At 42.6% G+C, this 19,658-nt stretch overlaps 1 protein-coding gene across 1 annotated transcript in view; it reads left to right on the forward strand.

Annotated features, from left to right (window-relative positions):
• The window catches only part of strc1 (stereocilin 1), an 83,855-nt gene that overhangs the window by 12,627 nt on the left and 51,570 nt on the right, over positions 1 to 19,658 (forward strand). The window contains exons 4-6 of the mRNA XM_087981440.1: positions 12,683 to 15,224; positions 16,226 to 16,285; positions 19,151 to 19,261. Coding sequence (XP_087837566.1) covers positions 12,683 to 15,224; positions 16,226 to 16,285; positions 19,151 to 19,261 — 2,713 coding nt within the window. The remainder of the gene's footprint in view (positions 1 to 12,682; positions 15,225 to 16,225; positions 16,286 to 19,150; positions 19,262 to 19,658) is intronic.

A 19,658-nucleotide genomic window follows, 5' to 3' on the forward strand; every position in this document is an offset into this window, starting at 1 on the left:
AGCAACATAGCAAGTCTGGCAGCATCTGTGAAGAAAAACAGCATTAATGTTTCAAGTCCAATAGAACTCACTTCAGAACGGAAAGAGGTTGGAAAGTGGTGGTTTTAATTCTGTAAATAAAGATAGAGGAGAAGCAAGAGGAGCGGATGTTGTGGATGCTCAGAGCTAAAAACAATGGGGTGGTAATTGTGGTGAAAGAGAAGTAGAGCTTTAACTGAATGTGTGAATGGTGTGAAAATAGGTCTTCTGAGAGCAAACAAATCATGGCTCATGATTTAACAAAAAGGGCAGAGGTCATGCTCTGAAGTTGTGGAATTCAATATTGAGTCCTGGAGACTGTAAATCCCAAAGGAAATGTTATAAAAATATATTTGAAGAGAAAGACGGTAATTAGGGAAAGGATAGAGCCCCTTAGGGATCTAAGAGGTAGTCTGTGTGGAACAAGAAAAAGTTGGTACAGTCCACTGATGAATACTTGGCGTAGTTTTTCACAATGGAAATGGTGATGCAGGTGTTGACATCAGGGTGGAGGAGTGTGAAATATTAGAAGAAATTAACATAGAGAGGATGAGGTCCTAGTGAGTTAGCAGTCTTAAACAGTGGATAAGTCTTAAGATGTATCCCAGGAGAGAGGAAAGGACGGATATATCTAAGGCTCTGGCAGTAATTTTCAAATAATCTTTGGCCACAGGTGAAGTGTCGGGGGCTGCTAACATTTCCCTATTCAAAAACGATTTAAGGAAGGGACCAGGAAATTACAGGCCAGTCAGTTTGCTAGTTAGAAAGAAATAATTCTGAAGGATAGGCATTATATGCACTTGGAGAGATACTGACTAATCAGGGGTAGAACATAGAAGAGTACAGGCCCTTTGGCCCTCAATGTTGTGCCAACCTTTTATCCTACTCTAAGATCAAACTAACCTACGTGCCCTTCATTTTACTATCATCCATGTGCCTATCCAAGTCCCTTAAATGTCCCTAATGTATATGACTCTACTACCACTGCTGGCAGTGCATGCGATGCGCCCACCACTCTCTGTGTAAAGAACCTATCTCTGACATCTCCCCTAAACCTTCCTCCAAACACCTTACAATTATGCCTCCTTGTGATAGCCATTTCTGCCCTGTGAAAAGTCTCTGGCTATCCACTCCCATCTATACCTCTCATCACCTTGTACACCTCTATAAAGTCACCTGTCACCCTTCTTCATTCTAATGAAAAAATCCCTAGCTCCCTCAACATTTCTTTATAAGACATGCCCTCCAGTCCAGGCAGAATCTTGGTAAATCTCCTCTGCACCCTCTCTAAAGCTTCCAATTTTTTCCTATAATGAGGCAGCTAGAACGAACACAATATTTCAAGTTTGGGCTAACCAGGACTTTATGGAGCTGCACCACCACCTTGCGGCTCTTAATCTCAAACCTCCTGCTAATGAAAGCCAAAACACCATCTGCCTTCTTGACAACCCTATCAACTTGGGTGGCAACTTTGAGGAATCTATGGACATGGACCCCAGGATCCCTCTGCTACTCTACACTGCCAAGAATTCTGCCTTTAACCCTGTAAACTGCATTCAAATTTGACCTTCAAAAATGAATCACTTCACACTTTTCCAGGTTGAACTCCATGTGCCACTTTTCAGCTCACCTCTGCATCCTGTCAATGTCCTGTTGCACCTACTATAGCCCTCCACACTATCCACGACTCCACCAAACCAAGTCATCAGAAAACTTACTAACCTACCCTACCACTTCCTTGTACAAGTCATTTATAAAACTCACAAAGAGCAGAGGATCCAGAATCGATCCCTGCGGATCACCACTAGTCACTGAGCTCCAGGCTGAATACTTCCTATCTACTACACCCTCTGTCTTCTCTGAGCCAACCAATTCTATATCCAGACAGCCAAATTTCCCTGTATCCCATACTTCCTTACTTTCTGAATGAGCCTACCATGGGGAACCTTATCAAATGCCTTGCAAAAGTCCATCTGTACCACATACACTGCTCAACCTTCATTAATGTGTTTTGTCACATTCTCAAAGAATTCAGTAAGTTGTGAGGCATGACCTGCCCCTCACAAAGCCATGCTGACTATCTCTAATCAAGCTATGCTTATCCAAATAGTCATAAATCCAATCTCTCAGAATCCTCTCCAATAATTTGCCCACCACCGACGTAAGACTGACTGGTCTATAAATCCCAGGGTTATCCCTATTCCAACTGAATAACATTTACCACCCTCCAATCATCTGGTACTACTCCAGTGGACAGTGAGGATGCAAAGATCATCACCAAAGGTACAGCAATCTCTTCCGTCACTTCCCATTGTAACTTTAGGTATGTCCCATCTGGCCCAGGGCCCTTATTTATCCTCATGTTTTTCAAAATTTCCGGTACATCCTCCTTCATAACATCAACCTATTTCACGCTGTCCACACAAATGACATGGTCCCTCTCACTAGTGAACACTTTAGCAAAGTTTTTATCCAAGGACCTCCCCTACCTCCTCTGACTCCAGGCACAAGTTCCCTCCGCTATCCCTGATTGGCCCAACCAACACTCTGGGCCATCCTCTTGTTCCACACACAAATTTAGAAACTTTGGGAATTTTCTTAATTGTACCCGCCAAGGCTTTTTCATGCCCCCTTCTAGTTCTCCGAAGTCCATTCTTCAGGTCCTTCCTGGTTCCCTTGTAACCTTCTAAAGCCCTGACTGATCGTTGCTTCCCCAACCTTAAGTAAGCTTCCTTCTTCTACTTGACTAGATGTTCCACATCTCTTGTCATCCAAGGTTCCTTCATCCGACCATCCTTTCCTTGCCTCAGTGGGACAAATCCATCCAGCACTCGCAAGTGCTCCCTAAACAACCTCCATATTTCTGTCATGTATTTCTCTTGAGAATATCTGCTCCCAATTTATGCTCCACAGTTCCTGCCAGTAGCATTATAATTCCCCCTCCCCCAATTAAATACTTTCCTGTACCGTCTGCTCCTATCCTTTTCCATGACAATAGTAAAGGTCAGGGAGTTGTAATCATTATCACCGAAATGCTCTCCCAACGAGAGATCTGACACCTGACCTGGTTCGTTGCCAAGCACCAAATCCAATATGCCCTCCCCTCAATTTGGCCTATTTGCGTAGGCAAACAGATCAAGTCAGAGTGAATTTGTTAATGGAGACTTATGTTTGACAAATTTGATCAAATTTTTTGATAAAGTAACCAGGTAGGCTAATGCATTTGATGTCGTCCACAATGGCTTTTGATAAGGTCACTCATGGCAGATTGGTCAAAAAAAAGGAGTTAATGGGATCCAGGATAAGGTGATACATTGGATCCAAAATTGGCTGCGAGTCAGGAAACAGCGAATGATGGTCGGGAGGTATTCTCTATACAGTGGAGCTCTGCAGGGTTCAGTCGGTGGCCCTTGCTGTTTATAGTATATGTTAATGTTTTGAGCTTAAGTATTGGGGGAATGATGAAGAACTTTGCAGATGTCATGAAAACTGATAGAAAGGTAAATAATGAGGAGTATAGTTGTAAACTGCAGGAGGATATTAAAGGACTGGTTAGGCAGGCACAGCCGTGAATTCACTCTCGAAGAATATGCGGTGATGAACTTGGAGAGGACTAATGAAGTACAGGGGCTAAGCATAGAATACAAAAGCAAAGCAGTGATGTTGGATATGTATAAAATGGTGTTGAGGCCTCAACTGGAATACTTGTGCAATTCTGGCAATCACAAAGGAAGAATGTGATTGCATTAGAAAGAGTACAGAAAAGATTTACCAGGATGTGAGCTATGGGGCAAGACTGGATAGGCTGGGATTGCTTTCCTTGGAGCAGTGAAGGTTGAGAGAGGCAAAATCAGAAATTGCTGGAAAAATTCAGTAGCTCTGGCAGCATCTGTGCAGAGAAAACAGAGTAAATGTTTTGGTCCAGTGATCCTTCTTTAGAATTGTCTGTTTCTGATTTCCAGGATCCGCAGTTCTTTGGTTTTCCATTGTTTAAGGTTGAGATGGGGCTCATTGTGGTTTATGACATTATGAGAGGCATAGATAAAAATGGACAGGACAGCACTTTTATCCATTAGTAAAGGGGTCAGTAACTGGATGATAAAATTAAGTTGTGGTAGAAGGAGAAGAGGAGAATTGAGGAAGATGGTAAAAGTCAAAAGCTGGAAAATGGGATTAGAATTATAGAATCCCTACAGTGTGGAAACAGGCCATTAGACCAAACAAGTCCCCACAGACCCTCCGAAGAGTAACCCACCCAGACCCAATACCCTAGGCTATAACTTTATATTTACCCCTGACTAATGCACCTAACGTACATATCCCTGAACACTATGGGCAACTTAACATGGTCAATTCACCTAACTTGCATATCTTTGGATTGTGGGAGGAAACCGGAGCACACAGACAGTTGCATAAGGCTGGAATCGAACCCGGGTCCCTGGCAGCAGTGCTAACCACTGGGCCACCATGCCGCCCATTAGTGCAGTCAGACTTTTGCTGACTGGTGTAAACATAATGGCTGAATGGGCCCTATGCTGTAAATGTCTGAGTCTTCTGTAGTGTGCAGCTTAGTGCTGCAGCAGGCAATGTCTTTGTGTCTCAGGCATGAGACTGTCTTTTGCAACCCCGTGTTATTTCAAAACTGTAATTAGATCATAAGAAGTGGGAACAAAAGAAGATTATTTTGTCCCTTGAGTCTGTTCTTAAATAAAATCAACTGATCTGATTGTGGCCTCAATTCAGTTTTCTTGTCTGTCTCCTGTACTCCCTTGTTGAATCATAATCTCTTCAATTCTGCTTTGAACGTATGCAATGACTCACCTTCATTGCTGCCTGGGCAAGAGAACTGGGAAGGTAATTAAAGCCTCTGAGAAATGCATTTCCTTCTTAAATGGGAAACCTGTTTTGAAAGTGTCTCCCCTTCGTCTTGTTTCTCGTTGTACAGCCTGTAAAGCCCCCTTTCCCATTTTAATAAGGTCCTTTTGTTGTACTCAACTCCAATGAGTAAAAGGCCTATCTCCTCAACTCTTCCATATAAGACAACCCCTCCATCTCAAGAAAGAGCCTTGGGAAACTTCTCTAACTGATTCCAGTGCAAGTCTTTACTCTCATTTGCAATGACCCAAATTGCATGCAGTATGCAAATGTGGTGTCATCAATGTCAGGAAGAGTTTTGTAACAAGACATCCCTACTTTTCTGATCCACATCCCTTGCAATTAACGGCCAATATTCCATTTACCTTCCTAATTACTTGCTGTACTTGGATTCTGACTTTTTATGTTTCATTTATTTTAACACCCAGATCCTCCTCAACAAAAAAAATGAAATAACTGTACACTTGCTTGCTGAATTGGCAGATTTGTTCTCAGACATTTCGTCACCATGTTAGATAACATCATCAGTGAGCCTCCGGTGAAGCGCTGGTGTTCTGTCCCGCTTTCTATCTGTCTGTCTTGGCCTGTTGTGGTGGGTGAAATCACTGGTTCTTTTTCTGAGAGGTTGGTACATGGGGTCCAAATCGATATGTTTGTTACTGGAGTTCCAATTTAATGCCAGGCCTCTAGGAATTCCCGTGCATGTCTTTGTTTAGCCTGTTCCAGGATGGATATATTGTCCCAGTTGAACTGGTGTCCCTCTTCGTCTGTGTGTATGAATCCTAGTGATAATTGGTCATGTTTTTGGTAGCTAGTTGGTGCTCATGTATCCTGGTAGCTGGTTTCCTGCCCCTCTCTCCAATGTAATGTTTGTTGCAGTCCTTGCAGGGTATTTTGTATATTGTTGGGACAGTGTCCTTTAAATTCAGCAGTAGCTGTTTCAGTGTGGTGGTATGTTTGTGGGGTACCATGAAGCCTGGTCGTCATCTCCGAGATATCTTTCATGTATGGCAGGGTGGCTAGAGTCTCTGGGCGTGTTGTGTTGTCTTGTTTAGGTTTGTTATGTAGAAATCGGCAGACTGGTCAGTGTGTGTGGCTTTCCTGTGAACTGGGTCCGCTATGTGGATGAAACCTTTGTCATCACAAAATGCAACAAATTAGAAGAAATCCACAAATATATAAACACCATCCTTAACAGTATAATGCTCACCAAAGAGGAAGAGAACAACAACAGACTCCCCTTCCTAGACGTTATGGTAGAATACAAAGCCAATGGAGAGCTACAGACCGGCATTTACAGGAAAGCCACACACACTGACCAGATATTCAATTACAGGAGCAATCGTCCCACAAACTGAACTGCATCAGGACATTATTGAACTGAGCCACAACACACAGCAGCACCCAGGAATTACGAGAAGCTGAGGAAAAAGATGTATACAACGTATTCAGGAACAACGGGTACCTGATAAGCGTAGTCCACCGATTCCTACATGACAGACCTAAACAAGAAGGCACAACATGCCCAGAGACTGTAGCCACCCTGCCATATATTAAAGACATCTCGAAGATGATGACCAGACTACTCCTAGGCATCATTGTAGCCCACAAATTTACCACCACACTAAAACAGCCCCTGATTAATTTAAAGGATCCCACACCAACAACCAGCAGAATGAATGCAATATACAAAATACCCTGTAAGGACTGCAACAAACAATACATTGGACAGACGGACAGGAAACTAGCCACCAGGATACATGAGCACCAACTAGCCATCAAAAGACATGACCAGTTATCACTGGTATCCGTTTACACAGATGAAGAGGGATACCAGTTCAACTGTGACAATACATCCATCCCGGGACAGGCTAAACAAAGACACCCATGGGAATTCCTAGAGGCCTGGCATTCAAACTGGAACCCCATTAACAAACATTTTGATTTGAACCCCATTAACCAACTTCTCAAAATGAATCGGAAGTGATTTCACCTACCACAACAGGCCAAGACACATAAATAACCAAGCAGGACAGAACACCAGCGCTTCATCAGAGGCTTGCTGATGATGTTACCTAGCATGGTGATGAAACGTCTGAGAACAAATCTACCAGCTCAGCGAGCAAACTTCCAACCTGAACCACAACCTGAGCTATAAACTTTCTCAAAAATCGTATGAAATAACTGTGTTTGGATGCAACATGAATAGGAAGGGTTTGGATGGATAAGGGCCAAAAACAGGTAAGTGGGATTAGTTTTGTTCAGAAAACTTGGTTGGCATAGATGAGTTGGACCAAAGGGTCTGTTTCCATGCTTTATGACTCTATAACTGTGGATGCTGGAAATCAGAAACAGAAATTGCTGGAAAAACTTAGCATGTCTGACAGCATCTGTGGAGAAAAAGTAGAATGAACATTTTGGATCCAGTGATGTTTCAGAATAGTCTGAAAATGGGTCACTGGACCTGAAACATTAATTCTGCTTTCTCTCCAGAGATGCTGCTGGACCTACTGAGACTTCCCAGTATTTCTTCTTCTTGTGACCCAGATCCTCCTGGACTACACCATTCTGCAGTGTCTCTTTTTAAACAATATTCTGCTGTTCTGTTCTTCCTGCTGATTAAAACAATTGCTAAGAGAGGAGTGGAGGTACTTGGGCAGTAGTGAAAGGCTCCTTTCTTCAATTTGAGTTAAACCTGATAGTGTAAACTATTTGTATATTATTTAAGAATACTGGAGTGTGAGATTGAAGCTATAACTGTAATGATCAGCAACTGTTTGAGTTTCACTCTTCTAGCTTGTGACATTAATCAAAGCAGTTGGTCAAATTCCAGTTTTGAAGCTCCATCCCATATTCTATGGGCCATTATGTGAATTGGTTGAATTATTGAAGATGATGTGGCATGATTGGATTAAACAGAAAAATAAATGAAAAGGATCTGCACGGTGGCACAGTGGTTAGCACTGCTGCCTCACAGCGCCAGAGACCTGGGTTCAATTCCCGCCTCAGGCGACTGACTGTGTGGAGTTTGCACATTCTCCCCGTGTCTGCGTGGGTTTCCTCCGGGTGCTCCGGTTTCCTCCCACAGTCCAAAGATGTGCAGGTCAGGTGAATTGGCCATGCTAAATTGCCCGTAGTGTTAGGTAAGGGGTAAATGTAGGGGTATGGGTGGGTTACGCTTCGGCGGGTCGGTGTGGACTTGTTGGGCCGAAGGGCCTGTTTCCACACTGTAATGTAATCTAATCTAATCATGATCTGTGAGGTTGTAAACAGAATGGGTATTCTAGAATTCTACTGTGCTTGAATAAGGATCCAGGTATTGAATGACAGACTGCTCAATTTTGATTTGCACTCATTCAACACTTGATCACAATTCAGAGCAGTTGACATTGCGAAGTTACTGTTACAATGAGTAAACACAACAGCAACTTTAATCACAGTCAGAGTCCTCCATCAGCATTGAGCTGAAAGAAGAGTTTGATTGATTGATGTTTGCTGATCATGCTGGAGTGGAGGAATGTTGGCAAGAAATGCAGTTCTGTTTCTCAGGGTTATCTATGTAGTATGCAGTAGCCCTGAGGGAGACCGTCCAGCCTATCCTATCTGTGCCACCTTTTTAAAAGAGCTATCCAATTAATCCCATCCCCTACTGTTTGCCATAGCCCTTCAGATTTCCACCTTCAAGAATTTATTCAATCTGTTCAGTCATAGAGTCATACAGCATAGAAACAGACCCTTCGGTCCATCTGGTCCATGCAGACCAAGTTTCCTAAACTGAACGAGTCCCATCTGGGCGTGCTCGGGCACTTATCCCTCAAAACCCTTTCTATTCATTTATCTGTCTGAATGTCTTTTAAATGTTGTAAATTGTACCAACCTCCTCCACTTTCTCTGGCAGTTCATCCCAAATATGCACCACCTTCACTGTGAAAGAGTTGCACCTCAAGTCCCTTTTAAATCTTTTCCCCTCTCACCTTAAACCTATCCCTTCTGGCTTTGGAATCCCCTATCCTGAGGAAAAGACCTTGGCTATTCACCTTATTTGTGCTTCACATTATTTTATAAACCTCTATAAGGTCCTCCCTGAGCTTCCAATGCTCCAGTGAAGGAAGCTCTAGCCTCTCCTTATAACTCAACCCCTTCAGTCTTGGTAACATCCTTGTAAGTCATTTTTGCATCCTTTCTAGTTAAATAACACCCTACAGAAGGACAACCAGAATTCTACGCACTGTTCCAAAAATGACCTCACCAATGTCTTGTACCACCACAACAAGACATTCTAATTTCTGTACTCAGTGCTCTGATCAATGAAAGCAAGCATGCCAAACACCATCTTTATCACCCTGTATAACTGTGATGCCACTTTCAAGGAACTATGTACCTTTATCCCTAAGTCTCTCTGTTTGATAACACTCCACTGGGCCCTACCATTAATTGTGTAAGTCCTGCCCTGGTTTGTCCTTCCAAAATGCTTTACCTCTCATTTATCTAAACTAAACTCCATCTGCCACTCCTCGGCCCTTTGGCCTATCTGGTCAAGATCTTGTTGTACTCTTACTTAACCTTCGCTGTCCACTATATCACCAATTTTGGTGTCATCTGCAAAGTTACTAAACATGCCTCCTATATTCTCATCCAAATCATTGATGTAAATGACAAACAACAGTGGACCTTGCACTGATCCTAGTGGCAAACCACTGGCCACAAGCCTCCAGTCCAAACAACAACCCTTTATCACCACCCTCTGTCTCCTATCAACAAGCCAATTTTGTGTCCAATTTGTTAGCTCTCCCTGGATCCCAAGTGCTTGAACCTTATTAACCAGTGAAACCTTGTCAAAGGCCTTGCTAAAGTCCATGTAGACAACCTCTACTGCTCTGCTTTCATCTGTGGTCGCCTCTTCAAAAGGCTCAATGAAGTTTGTGAGACATGATTTCCCGTGCATAAAACCATGCTGACTGTCTCCAATCAATCTTTGCCTTTCCAATTGTATGTAAATTCTGTCTGTCAGAATCCCCTCCAACAACTTACCCACCACTGACATCAGGCTCACTGGTCTATAGTTCCTGGCTTTTCCTTACCACGTTTCTTAAATATACCACAACATTAGCCATTCTTCAGTCTGTGGCACCTCACCTGTGGCTTTTGATGCTACAAATATGGCATCAAGGGACCCAACAATCTCTTCCCTACCTTCCCACAATGTTCTGGGATACACCTGATCAGGTCCTGGGGATTTATCTATCTCTTTCTGTTTTAAGACCTCCCACACCTTCTCTTCTGTATTATGGACACTTTCAAGACATTATATTTATTGACTCAAGTTTCTTCATTTTAGTGTCTTTCTCCACATTGAATATTGATGCAAGATATTTGTTTAGTATCTCACCCATCTCCTGTGATCTCACATGTTATCACTCTTTGACCTTTAAGGGACCTATTTTCTCCCTAGTTGTTCTTTTGCCCTTAATGTAGTTATGGAATCATGTTGGATTCTCCTTAACCTTATCTGCCAAAGCTATTTTGAGTGTCCTTTTTGCTCTCCTGTTTTCTCTCTCAAGCGTACTCCTATTCCCCAATACTCTTGAAGAGATTCACTTGATCCAAGCGGTCTATACCTGACACAGGCCTCCTTTCTCTTGACCAGAGCCTTAATATTTCTAGTCATTTAGTGTTCCCTTCTTCTACCAGCCTTGTCCTTCACTCTACCAGGAACATACCATCACTGAACTCTCATTATCTCACTTTTAAAAGCCTCCCACTTGCTAGTCATCCCCTTACCTGCGAATACCCTCCCAATCAACTTCTGAAAGTTTCTGTCTAATGCTGTCAAAATTGGCCTTGCTCCAGTTTAGACCTTTAACTTTTAGACAAAGCCTATCTTTTACCATGACTATTTTAAAGCTCATAAAATTATGGTCATTGGTCCTAAAATGCTCTCTCACTAACACCCCAGTCACTTGTCCCGCCTCATTTCCCAAGAGGAGTTTTGCTCTTTGTATGTTAGGAAAGAAAATCTTGAACATGCTTAAGAAATTGCTCCCCATCCAAGCCCTTAACACGATGGCAGTCCCAGTTTATGTTTGGAAAGTTAAAATCCCCTACCATTGCCACCCTATTGTTCTTACGGATATTTCCCTGGATATTTTCTGCTTACTTTTTGCGGGGTGGGGGGGCCTATCATACAATCTCATCAAGGTGATCATGCTCTTCTGATTTCTCAGTTCCACTCACATACTGCCCACTTGTATCTTTGTGGCATCAAATGATGGAGGATGATACGATGTATCCGGAGGTTGGTGGGGTGGAAGATGAAGGCCGACTGACTCCTACAGCTACCTAGATTACACCTCCTCCCACCCTGCCCCCTGTAAAAACGCCATCCCATATTCCCAATTCCTCCGCCGCATCTGCTCCCAGGAGGACCAATTCCACTACTGAACAACCCAGATGGCCTCCTTCTTCAAAGACCACAATATCCCCTCCGATATGGTCGACGATGCTCTCCACCGCATCTCCTCCACTTCCCGCACCTCCGCCCTTGAACCCCGCCCCTCTAATCGCCACCAGGACAGAACCCCACTGGTCCTCACCTTCCACCCCACCAACCTCCGGATACATCGTATCATCCTCCGTCATTTCCGCCACCTCCAAACAGACCCCACCACCAGGGATATATTCCCTTCCCCACCCCTATCAGCGTTCCGGCGAGACCACTCCCTCGTCAGGTCCACACACCCCCACCAACCCAACCTCCACTCCCAGCACCTTCCCCTGCAACCGCAAGAAGTGCAAAACTTGCGTCCACACCTCCCCCCTCACCTCCCTCCAAGGCCCCAATAGATCCTTCCATATCCATCGCAAATTCACCTGCACCTCCACACACATCATTTACTGTATCCGTTGCACCCGATGTGGTCTCCTCTACATTGGGGACACAGGCCGCCTACTTGCGGGACGTTTCAGGGAACACCTCTGGGACACCCGCACCAACCAACCCAACCGCCCCGTGGCTGGACACTTTAACTCCCCCTCCAACTCCGCCAAGGGCATGCAGGTCCTTGGCCTCCTCCATCACCAGACCCTGACCACACGACACCTGGAGGAAGAGCGCCTCACCTTCTGCCTAGGAATCCTTCAACCACACGGGATGAATGTAGATTTCTCCAGCTTCCTCATTTCCCCTCCCCCCACCTTATCTCAGTCCTAACCCCCGGATCCAGCACCGCCCTCTTGACCTGCAATCTTCTTCCCGACCTCTCCGCCCCCACCCCCTCTCCGGCCTATCACCCTCACGCTCACCTCCTTCCACCTATCGTATTCCCAGCACCCCTCCCCCAAATTCCCTCCCCCCTCCCCTTTATGTCAGCCTGCTTGGCACACCAGCCTCATTCCTGAAGAAGGGCTTATGCCCGAAACGTCGATTCTCCTGCCCCTCGGATGCTGCCTGACCTGCTGTGTTTTTCCAGCATGACATTTTTCAAAACAGATTGTCTGCCCATTACTTCATCGCTTGTTATGGAATCTTGCTATTCAAATTGGCTGCTGCATTTCCTAAATATAAAAGTATCCACATTTTGGAATATACTTTATTGGATGTAAAGTACTATGTGATGTCTTGAAATAAAGAAAGGCACGATAGAAATATAATTTCTTCCATTATTTCTGGGGTTATCATCTCAGAAGTGATAAAACCACGTTATCAGAATATCAAAGTTTTGTAAACTCTCAGATGATAGATTTGAATGCATAATATATTCTTAAATAAACAATTGTTTGTTCTGTACAGGGGTCTTCTTCATAACCTGACCTGGAATTTTGAAGCTGTTACAATAGACAATATGCAAGTCCTCCTTAATCAGCCTCCCACTGAACTGTACAGGACTACCACGGTTTTTAAGGTCATTTCTGATTTTTCTCAACTCCCCACAAGCTGCAACCAAGAACTTTTCCTTTTGCTTAACAGAACCTTTTGCAACAAAGACTTCCAGCATCAATTCAACCTTCGTATGTTTTGTAGTATCATAGGAGGCCTGGCAGGAAACAAGTCAGGCCCACTGGTCAATAAAATTTGCACTAAAGTGAATTTTATGTATACGTATCTCACCAAGGGATTAAACTTCTATGCTGATTACTGTGAGAAAAGAAGTCTCAATGTGGGGCCTTTTTCTTCTACAAGTGACACCAGACAAATTGAAGATCTGACTTGTAATTATGATTCTTGGGTTGCTGGAGATTTGTTCAACTCTACAGATTTTGGTTATTGTGCTGTTGTAGATGAAGTTGGATTCAGAAAAACTGTCTGCCCTAATACGTCACTGTTGGAAAGCATCATGAAAAACCCAGCTCACTTTTGGCTGAAAGACTTCTGTGATAGCAGTTCAAATACTATGCTTGTCCCTATGCTTATGACTGAGGTGGTCAGTGACAGTGCCTATATTGGCTTCACTAGCAGTCCAGCCACCATTGTCCCTCCTGTAAAAGAAGTGGACATCCACTGTCGTTATGATGAGTGGACAGACTTCTCCATGGTAGATGATAAAGTGATCACATTTTGTGCCAGTCATGATGGTGACCAATTCACCAATGTGGTTTGCAGTGATCTATCAGCACTTCAGGAGCTCATAAAGAACAATTTCTGGCTGGCTGACTTTTGCAATAATTACTCCATTTTGAGTGGTAACAGTGAATTCTGCATGTATGACAAGTGGGAAGAGAAACCTATAGATCCATCAATAATTTCGTTATGTTGGAGGAGTGACCAAACAAACTTTAATAAATCAGTTTGCAATGATGCAATTCTCCTAAATAAACTGGTGCAGGATCCTGGCAATACTTGGCTCATGTCTGCCTGCAGTGCTGAGAACAGTTGTGACTATGAAGCATGGCTGAATGATCTTTCCGTGGCCTCTGCTGTTGTGGCACTCTGCAAGGAGACAGATCAAGCTGCTTTTAATCACATGGTTTGCACCAGTCCATCACTGTTGGAAATTCTGCTGAATAATTCTGAAAACTCCTGGCTGAACAACTACTGTGCCAGCAATACACATTCCACAGTGGTCTCCAGTGTAATTCCAGAGGAAGGCAGTGATACGGTGCTGCCCCATGCCACTGCCTACCCAACCACACAAGATCTTACGAATGCTGTGGAAAATCTTTGCCGCTATGAAAATTGGATGTACTCAGCTGTAGTAGATAGCACTGTGGTAGCAGTGTGTTTCAATACCGATAGGGAGCAGTTCAACATCTATGTGTGCAAAAACCCAGTAATTCTTCAGGAGTTATTGAAGAATGAGTTCAATCTTTGGCTGACTGACTTTTGTAATGATTCGTCCATTTTGGCAAGTAGTGATACAGATGTGGCCACCTACTGTCACTACAGTCAGTGGACACATGAAAACGTTGATCCTTACCTGGTAGATTTTTGTTGGAGGAATGACAAAGCAAATTTCACTCGATTTGTTTGTCACAGTAAGGCATTGCTAAGTGAGTTGTTGTTGTATCCTGAAAATGCCTGGTTAAAATCCCACTGCAACATCCAAATCAATCCACATACAAGTGATGAGAATGAATCCTGCAGATATGAAGAGTGGATAGATGTCTCTTCTATAGATCTTGCTGCTGTTGAATTCTGTAGTCAATATGACCTCGACAATTTTGTACAAGCTGCTTGTCACAATTCAACACGATTGTGGGGTTTGCTCATCAATATGAGCAGCACCTGGCTCCCTAGCTACTGCTCATATGTTGAAGCAGATGGAATAAATCCTGCTGCCATGTGTATTTATTCTTTCTGGACGGAACAACAGGTGGACCCAACTACTGTGGCACTCTGCTTTGACTATGATCAGAGTAATTTCAATAAATATGTATGCCAAGATCCCAATGTGCTTCACGCATTGACCAGTGATCCAGAGAACACTTGGGTTGAGGCGGACTGCATGGAAATCAATAACTCTACCAATTCTATGGAGATCAAGATCTGCCCAATGGAAGATCTCATCTCACAACTCCAATGGACATGCACTCTGAATGCATCACAGCTATGCACATATGAACAGTTCCGATTGGGAGATATTCCGCCTCTGATTATGTGTGGTTTGGAAAACATTGGTCTGATGCTACATAACACACTTAGTGAGGACCTGACAGTAAGTCTTATGAATGCAATAAATAAGATCATCATGGTCTTAATGGCTCTGGAAGATGATCGAATTATATTCCTTCAAGTTGTTCAGAATGCTAAAAGAAGTGTCCTGCATACTGTTCTAAACTACCTGCAGAATGAGAACAACTACAGAATCAAGAAAGAATTGCTCCACTGTTTTGGGGTAAGGCATAAAAAATATTAATTGTATTCATGGGAACTAAATTATATTCCTTCACTTTGATTTCCTATTATATATTCTTTGATTCCTCCCTTTTTAGTTATTTGACTTGTTCAGATATGTTATGCTACACCTCTGGAGCAGGTGAGATTTGAGACTAGCTCTTCTGACCCAGAGGAAGTAACACTACCACTGTGCCACAAGAGCCCAACACCTACCGTTTTATAATATCTAGTGGTAAAATGCGATCATGTGCTATGAAGCTGGGATCATCTACTATTATTACAAGAATCTCAATATCGTTCAAGTAGTAACTATTTGTCGATCTGTCAAACTAGAACCTCTTAAAACAATAATATAAGAAATTTAGAGAGTGACACAATGGGTTAAGCTGTTATGTTTGAGTTAGAAGGTTGCATGTGAAGGTCTCACTCCAAAGATTGAGCACAAATCTAGCTTGACCTTCCCAGCCTGCAGGAAATGGGAGTGCTGCAATTTTGAAGACACTGTCTTTCAGAGGAGAAAAACCAAAGCCCTCTGCTGTTTGCCACCACAATTGGATGTAAATGATCCTAGGGCACCATACAAGGAAGAGAAGAAGTGTTCTCAGCAATCCTTGGACCACTGTTTCTCGCTAATATACTGATTGCTATTCCTGGTCAAATATGGGGTGAACTTGTAATTTTATATTAATGTCACCAGAAAACTTCACTGCTATTATGTGACTACAATTGATGTTACGCACCATTTATATTTCATAATGATCCTCCATTGACTGGATTTTGCTGGAAATTGTATACTGCAATTTTGGCCATTGGTTCTATTGCTATAATTTGTGGAGATACATTCTAAATAGATTTTGTAAACTGTAATGTGCTATTAGGAGGAGGTTACTGTTGTAAAATAGACCCTGTTGTGAGTCCTGACATAAGTTCCATCTGATCTGTTTGATAGGCATTGTGGTGTTAATAGGCACTCTTATATTAACACTGTTTTTTTTTTAGTCTGTCCTATTGAACTTGGTGCAGAAGGAAGGAGGATCATCAGGCATGGACTTAGTAAGGGTAATGTATCAGTTATGACAAACATAATACAACTCATATCATGGGAATAACACAATGATCCACATTAAAGAGGGAAGCTTGCATTTGGAAGCTGATAAATGTTTATGAAGAAACTAGATAAATATGCCAGAGAGAAGTGAAAAGTCATGGAGATGTACAGCATGGGAACAGACCCTTCAGTCTAACTCGTCCATGCCAACTAGATATCCTAACCTAATCAAGTCCCATTTGCCAAGACTTGGCCCATATTCCTCTAAACTCTTCCTATTCATATACCCATCCAGATGTCTTTTAAATGCTGTAATTGTACCAGCCTCCTCCACTTCCTGTGGCAGCTCATTCCATACACGCACCACCCTCTGTGTGAAATTGTTGCCCCTTAGGTCCCTTTTATATCTTTCCCCTCCCACCTTAAATCTCTGCCCTCTAGTTCTGGACTCCTCCACCCCCAGGAGAAGACCTTGTCTATTTATCCTATCCATGCCCCTCATACTTTTATAAACCTCTATAAGGTCACCCCTCAGTCTCCAACGCTCCAGGGAAAACAGCCCCCGCCTATTCAGCCTCTCTGTATATCTCAAATCCTCCAACCCTGGCAACATTCTTGTAAATGTTTTCTGAACCATTTCAAGTTTCATATCATCCTTCCATTAGGAAGGAAACCAGAATTGCATGCAATATTCCAAAAGTGGCCTAACCAATGTTACAACATGACCTCCCAACTTCTATATTCAATGCTCTGACCAATAAAGGAAGGCATACCAAACATTTTCTTCACTGTCCAGTCTACCTGCACCTCTACTTTCATGGAACAATGAACCTGCACTCCAAGGTCTCTTTGTTCAGCAAAACTCCCTGGGACTTTACCATTAAGTGCATAAGTCCTGCTCTGATTTGCTTTGGATTTGATGAGGCGAAGTACTTTGAGAGCAGGTTTAGTGCAGAGCAGACACACCAGCTCGGGTCAGTAGGTTGGAATAGCCTGTTTCTATCCTCCATGTCCCATACTGAGCTGTACGTTTATTTACTAAGACATTGGGCCAACTAGAACTTGTGTGAGAGGGCAGAAGAGATATAAGGAACAGTATAGATGCAAATGTGTGATGCGTTACATAAGAACTAGGTGCAGAAGTAGGCCATCTTCACATTCATTAAGATCATGGCTAATCTTTTTGCCAATTCAGCTCCACTTACCCGCGCTCTCACCGTATCCCTTAATTCCTTTATTGTCCAAAAAAAAACTTAGCTTTAAAAGCGTTAACTGAAATAGTGTCAACTATTTCACTGGGCAAGGAATTTCCTAGATTTACAACCCTCTGGGTGAAGAAGTTTTTAAATTCAGTCCTAAATCTGCTCCCCTTAATTTTGAGGCTATGCCCCCTTGTCCTAGTTTCACCTGCCAGTGGAAACATCCTCTCTACTTTTATCTTATCTATCCCTTTTGTTAATTTTTATATTTCTATAAGATGCCCCCTCATTCTTCTAAATTCCAATGAATATAATCCCAGTCTACTCAGTCTCTCCTCATAAGCCATACCCCTCAGCTCCGAAATCAACCTAGTTGAACCTCTGCTGCTTCTCCTCTAGTGCCAGTCCATCCTTTCTCAAGTAGAGAGATCAAACCTGCACTCAGCGGCCTCATCAGTGCCCTGTACAGCTGCACCATAACCTCCCTGCTTTTAAACTCAATCCCTTTAGCAATGAAGGACAAAATTCCATTTGCCTTCCTAATTACTTGTACCTGGAGACCAACCCTCTGTGATTCATACACACAGACACCCAAGTCCTTCTGCATAGCAGCATGCTGCAACTTTTTGCCAAACAAGTAGTAATCCTTTTTACTATTACTCTTACCTTTAAAGGACTAGCTTTTACTTTAGCCACTCTTTTTCGTTTGATATATTTATAGAAACATTTGCTATCTGACTTTATATTCTGTTCTAGTTTTTTCTCATGTTCTATCTTACTTTTCGATGTAATTATTTTTGTGGCTTTCTGTTGACCTTTAAAGTTTTCCCAATCTTCTAGTTTCCTGCTATTCCTGGCCACTTTGTATGCCTTCTTTTTCAATTTGATAGCCTCCCTCATTTCCTTAGACACCCCTTTTTCTTACAGTCCTTCTTTTTCACTGGGATATACTTTGGCTGAGCATTTTGAAAAATTGCTTTGAAAGTCCTCCACTGCTCATCAACTGTCCCACCATAAAATCTTTGTTTCCAGTCTACTTTAGCCAAGTCCTCCCTCATTCTGTTGTTCAGTTTCCTCTCGCACCCTGTACATGGTAATTATTTGTGTATCCTGAAATGAAATGGTAGATTCTGAAGTCAGAGGCCCATCCTATAGTCATAGCGGACCAAGCCAATTCCAGGGGCTATATCCTGAAGCCAGGCAGTTTCATCTTCCAGTGGTGAGCATTGTGTTTTGAGCTTCCAGTATATGTGGTCAGTCATAAATATCTTCTGAACTGCAAGTCTGCAATTAGATAAGTTATTCCTGGTCCTTACAAGGGATATCATGAGATCTGTAATAATCCCTCTTGTATTTCTTTTTCATGTCTTTGTCTTGTTGGAATTTGTGCGCCTTAAGAATCGAATGGGCCGTTGTCTCAATGGTGGGCAAATTCTAAATCAGAAATTAATATCTCTGTCTCTATGTCAGCAACTTGCCATCTATGGAAGTTTAGTTATGCTGCTTTTGATTTAAACATTATACATAGCTCGCAATGCTCCATATTACATACCCATACAGCACAGTGGAACTAAATCAGTGCCAATACAATTGTATGTTTTTATCCAGGTAGTAGCCCTATAGAAATTACTGTTGTTGTGTTTCTCACTGATTTTTTTTCTTGCCCTCCAAAAACAGGAGTATCTGAAACTTTCTGCGGTCGATCTTGAAGGGGTGCTTTTTGCACTCGACATTCAAGCTGCAAAGCAGCTCCTACAGCTTTTAAACACAAACTGGAATGGTTTGCAGGTGTGTTATTTGATGCCATTTATTATTAACCTCTTGACATGCACAGCATTAAGTTAACCAGAAAACACTTTTTTGCAATATCACTACTAAAGAGAATCAAAGCATATGTGAGTTTTTTTAATCCATTTTAAGTATTTAGTTAGTGGTCTCCTACTCTAGGCCCCATTGTGTCTAGCTGAAAAGAAGATACAATCTGAAAATGGAGAGATTTGCAATTCTTGCTGCTCTTTTCACAATTTCGTGATGTCCTTGTGTGCGAAGTAGCCAATGAAATTTTGAAGTATAGGAATTGTAACATAAATGTAGCACGTAATTTGTAACCAACTTCTGGAACCAACAATGCAGTAATGGCCTTACCTGTTATAATAATGTTAGCAGAGGGATGGATATTGGCCAT

Source organism: Chiloscyllium plagiosum, unplaced genomic scaffold (assembly GCF_037043375.1).
Source record: "Chiloscyllium plagiosum isolate Xiang-an unplaced genomic scaffold, Cpla_swu_hap1 HiC_scaffold_39, whole genome shotgun sequence".
NCBI lineage: Eukaryota > Metazoa > Chordata > Chondrichthyes > Orectolobiformes > Hemiscylliidae > Chiloscyllium > Chiloscyllium plagiosum.